This window comes from Malurus melanocephalus, unplaced genomic scaffold (genome assembly GCF_030028575.1).
Source record: "Malurus melanocephalus ecotype Western Australia unplaced genomic scaffold, MMel_1.1 scaffold_997, whole genome shotgun sequence".
In the NCBI taxonomy this organism is placed as follows: domain Eukaryota; kingdom Metazoa; phylum Chordata; class Aves; order Passeriformes; family Maluridae; genus Malurus; species Malurus melanocephalus.
The window spans coordinates 92,074-97,644 of record NW_026624229.1 but is presented as its reverse complement, the minus strand read 5'-3'; the positions used below and the strand labels follow the sequence as shown (position 1 = coordinate 97,644).

Genomic DNA, 5,571 nt, shown 5'->3' with positions numbered 1-5,571 from the left:
AAGTGACTATTCTTGTTTCCCACAAGTATTATAGATGTTATCTTTTCAATATTTTCTTTGAATTTTGCATSTGTAGATTACTAACATTACTGTCTCATTTAAGGTTTACCTGCCTGCATTTAACAACACAAAGTTTTCTCAGCAAATCCTTCCGATAGCTTCAGAGCTCACGTTACTTTGGGCACAATTCTGAGTTTAAAAGTCACACTTCTTCACAGCTTCCCAGGACTTTCTTTTTGTCAAGACCTCTTTACCCTGTAAATGAAATGTCAAATCAATGAAAGCATCCGAGGGTGGGTACATGAAGGGTCAGGAGGGTGTGTGTGACAGTGACATCAACTGAGACAATAAAAGGGCTTCCAAGTTACTTAGAGGCTCTATTTTAAAGTCACATTTAGGGGGTCCACTAAACCAATTCAGTGGTCTTTAAATATACTTGACATCAAGAGACAGCCATCTGCTGACATACCCAAGCCAGAAATCTCTTTAACATTCTATCTGGTAAGTACACTCTACTTTTTTCCAAGTTCTCTGGAAGACTTATTAGAATATTTAATCATTGATTCTTTCCCCATAGCTGCATAARTTTCTTTTCAGATGATCTTATAAAATAAGTAAATATTAGTAAGATCAAACTTATGATATCTGAACTAAATTTGTGAAATGAAAAATCTGAGACAGTGAATGAGAAATAGCTTGAAGCGAATTCAAGTCCTGAATTTATAATACTGGATTAGTTAGATGGACTGCTAGAACCTCATTGATACTGCCATGTAAGAGACCACATTATAAATTCTTCTCTGACCTACAGTAAAGTGGCAAAAACTATTGCAAAAATGGCATTGTGGAGTTTTATATCTCTTAAGTTTCAGTCACTCCATATCAAATTTTTTAAGTGGTAACAAAAAGATGCCTTTTCTGACAGACAATACTGAAAATCCAAACTGGAAACTGATACTGGAAATTTGTTATTTCTGCCTATTGTAGYATCATCTGTGGTAAATATTTTCTAAATATATTTCAAATTGGCTGTTCTGGTGAGGATGTAAAAATCAGAAGGGAATTCATACAGGAAATGCAGGATTATCGCTGAAAAAATGAGGGACTTAACTCTGATTTCTTTTCTATAACTCAACAGTGAATATCATAACACAGTAGTTATGTTTCTATGCAAAATTGTCAGGAAAAGTGTCAGCCTCTACATTCTAAAGAACATGCAAAAGAAATAAAGAAAAGAACAAAACTTTTAATTGGAATCGCTATACACAAGTATTTCACTGGACTTGAAGACTACAAAGTCATAATGATGATGATAATAATAATAACAATATTGGAAGAACATGGTGTTTTTCACCCAATTATGCAAGAGATAGGTACCTTGATGATGATGATGATGATGATGATTCAGGGCATCATTTTGGCTGACCAAACTTTGTAGAGTTGTCCAGGAAGTAACAGCACATTTCTCACAAAATTAGTGTTAGAAGTAAATCCATCATTTGCATTCCTTGCTATAATCCATTTGACAAGAAAAAATATTTTTTCAAAAGCTCTTCTCTGTTGTTTGGAAACTTTTTTTCTAATTTAAATTTGTTTGGAAACAACAGAAATAACTTGAATTACAGACYTCACATATATTCATTCCTACCTTTGTAGACAAAATGACTTCTATAAGAAACCTGGCCCGGGCTGCAATCATTTTATGTGCCATATGCTTTTTGACAACCTCTGATGGAAGACCAATGATGTAAGTRCATTATCACACACTGGATGGTTTTTGCTGCTCTTGAGAATGTGGTGGTTTGTCTGTTTGTGTTTGTGAGAGTTCTGTCTCTGCTTTTGAACCCCTTGGCCAAGCTGGCTGTGATCTGTCCTCTAGAAACAGCTGTAGAGATCTTAGACACTCTGAGATCTCATGTATCTTTTGAAAATAGTCAGCTGAGTAGATGGAGAAAAATCATGTAAATCTTCTCTTATTATTCAAATGGGGTAAGCTGCGTCTCTTGGGGATCTGCACAGGTGAACGTGTTTTGTACTGTGAGAATCTAGCTGAGACCCAAATCCACAGGGAATTGTGCTTCCTTAGCTCTAGTGATCACAGAAAACTCCCACTGAATAAGTGCCACCGTTTTATTGATCACTTACCTAATTTTGTATAAGCCGTAAGCTCGTCCACAACAGCTAAAATAAGTGATAAATACGTAGTCAAACCACACTGCCACAAAATTGAACTACTTCACATTATGGATGCCTTCTCACTGATACATCCATTACCAATACCAAATCACCACCCACCCTCCCTCTCTTCTCCAGATGTCCTTTAATCCCTTATAAACCAGACAGGCAGGTATTGTGACACCCCACAAAAGTTCCCAAATCTGGGTCTTTGAGTGAAGTTCCGGAATCCAAGAAGGGCCACCATGAGTCTSTTTCTTTGCTCTCCTTTGCTGCAGGAAAAGGTCAGTGAGTGAGATGCAGTTAATGCATAACCTCGGTGAGCATCGGCACACGGTGGAGAGACAGGACTGGCTGCAGATGAAGCTGCAGGATGTGCACAGTGCCCTGGAGGACGCTCGCACCCARAGGCCTCGCAGCAAGGACGACGTTGTCCTGGGCCGGAGGTTGCTCCCGGAGCATTTGCGGGCAGCAGTGCAGAAGAAATCCGTGGATCTGGACAAGGTTTACATGAATGTCCTCTTTAAAACAAAGCCATAATGAGAAAAGCCAGAGTATTCTGTCTGTCCACGTAAGCACGTCCGTATAGCATTGAYCAAGTAGGGCATTTCATTAATATTTATTCAAGCTGCAGTGAGGATTCAAGGCTCTGTTCAAGGTAGTAGCCCTACTGAGTGAGACATTTCACAACCAAATAATAAAATGTATTTACAGTCTACCCAGGACCATTGCTGCTAGTGTCTGKAAATCTTTTGGCTCATGTATCTTACCAGCATAAAAAGAAGAGAAACCCAAACCAGTAAGAAGGTTGAAAAATCATTTAAGRCCAGTTCTACAACTCTTACATGGGCAGCATTTGTATGTAATCCCTAGGCCTGCTTGTACTGTTAACCAGCAAGGAGTAATGCAGGGGAGCCTGTCCCCAGAACAAGGCCTAGGGTTAAACTTGGTTTAACTTTATACTAATGGAAATACATAAACTTAAACCCACACCTATATTCAGAAGAAGGCCTAAAATCAGGTGAACATTAATTACATAGTAAAAACTGCATGGTTATAATTTAGGATTAAAGAGTGCAAACATAAAAGAAAGAATGGGAAGGTAAAGCTTAATCTTAAAGTACAAAAGGATAAAATTAACACAAATTCTGAAGAATTTGGCAAAATACAGAAATGAAAGGAAGGTTTGATTACTTTCCCCTCCTCTAAAAGATGATAACCTATAATTAAGTGCAGAAACAGAGCAGATATGGTAGTGCATATGTAAGYATGGCCCTAACTATAGAACTGGGAAATTATTCTATACCAGGCTATTACAATTGAAACAAAAATCTTATGATATATAATTTTTGTCCCTCATTTTCTCTGTAAACTCTATCTCAACATAGATATGTATGTTCTGTATGTTGTGGTGGGCCTCATGTGTAAGCAACTGTTTTTGTGAGACCAGTGGCTCTCATCAAAAAATCACCCATTTCCATATGCAATTTATCATAAAATTGGGATCTCAGATTTCCAAACCCCCAAAATGAGAAGCATTATCATGCAGAAATCAAAATGGGAGACAATACATTAGCTGTAACATATTCAAATGCTAAGCAAGACTCACAAAGAATTGAATGTAGACATAGATTGGAAAAAATCAGTTATAACTAGGATTTTAAAAAGCAGCAAATACAACATTATTTTGCATGGTATATGCACATATGTTCTTAGGAGCCTCAGTCATTTCTGATGAATAAGAAGGTTTTCCAAGCAGGAATACTAACTCCAAATTTGCCATTGCCACAGCCCAGATGTATTGCTGCTCTAAGCCAAAGTGGCAGCATGGATGTTCCCATGTTGACTCTTATTTGTTTGTTTGATGTCTAGCACACCTTGGGGAGCCTTGTAAAACCCTCCTAACTCACTACAAATATAAATGCAATCTGCTGAAGGCTAGAGATGTGTTTGCARCTAGTGAATTGTAGACCATCATCTTGGCCATCCTTTTAGCAATGCAAAGGCCTTGCTGCTGGGAGCAGATGGCACAAGRGTTCTGTGCCAATTGTCTGGTTGTAGCATCGAGGCCTTAAGGTGCACTTTCTATTTATTCCTTCATCAGACATCTGTGCTAACTTCAATAAATCAAATCGCATTTTTGTAACTATGTCTCACTTATGTACTACCAAATAAAGTGGACCAAAAGCTCTCTTGGACATTATTTTAAAGCATAAGAACTGACTGATCTGTGGCTGTTTGGATATAATTTGGCATTTGGGATGAGACTGTCGAGCTGTTTTATTTTATGGCAGCAATATAAGTACAGAAGTAAGGATGAGGACATCTTTTACTTTTCCTTTCATCCTTCCTGCACACAAAATCATACTGGTGGTTAAACAAATGGTGTTTTACCTAGCACAAACCTATTTATGTCCCCTTAGAATAATTCCACATGCAGGAAGCATATCATCTTCAAGTGACAAATTATAATCTGGTTAATTTTGATCTAAACAAAGAATCCTATTCTCAGAATAACTTCCTAATCTTCMGCTGTTCAACAGAAGAAAGATGATTACACAAATATTTAAACTTTGCTGTCACTTACAGTATGACTTTGCCTGCAGTAAATGCTGCCCTTTGGTGTTGCTGCTCGGCTCAGTGCTGAACGTGTGGCATCTGACTCCTCGCCTTGTTAGCACATTCTGACAGCTTTTGTGCGAGCTGCTTGCCCTTCATTGTTCTGCTGCTGGGTTTCTAGAACTGTGTGGTTTATCTCTCTAGCCATTGTTAAATGATGGAAAAGAGAATTCATGGTTGCAGTCTATCTTGGCAAAGCTGCCATCCTTTATGGGGCATTGGTACAACAAAGGCACAAGTCCTTGGTCTCTTGCCTCCTCCTCCTCTCCCGTCCCCAATGTGCAGAAGTTCTAAAGTCCTTTCACCTGATATGAAGTCAAGCCCTGCTTGTAGTTTATAATGATGGCATTAGAGAATAATATAGAAAAAAAAAAGATAATTTTTTTTTATAGATCTGAATGTATCTGGGACTCAGAATTGATTCATTCTCCCTCCCTGTCTCATGAGAGTGGGAAGGGTTTAGTGCCACCTGTGACATTTGAGTATATAGAGGGTGCCAAAACTGCGGGACAGGATAGTTCTGCCGGAGTGTTTTGGAATGAGAGCCACGTCCACTGATTGTTTTCTTAAACAGAAYGCAGATTACACAGACTTTATACAACCTACAGGGCTGAACAAACAGCTGTAATTTACGTCAGGGATCAGTTTTAGGATGCGGCTCAGATATCAGAGACGTCAGCTCACCTAGATAAACTATTTTATGGCAGCTGGCCCGCTATCATCTCTTCAGGGAAGATCCCGTCTCCTCAGGGGAGAGCCCGCCTTCGTCTGCACAAG

The 5,571-nt window shown here is 38.7% G+C and overlaps 1 protein-coding gene across 1 annotated transcript; it reads left to right on the top strand.

Moving 5' to 3' along the window:
* Positions 1-1,661: 1,661 nt before the first annotated feature.
* Positions 1,662-2,715, top strand: PTH (parathyroid hormone). Its single transcript, XM_057386566.1, has 2 exons — positions 1,662-1,747; positions 2,454-2,715. The coding sequence occupies exons 1-2, from the start codon at positions 1,662-1,664 to the stop codon at positions 2,713-2,715; spliced, it is 348 nt and encodes a 115-aa protein (XP_057242549.1).
* Positions 2,716-5,571: the final 2,856 nt, after the last annotated feature.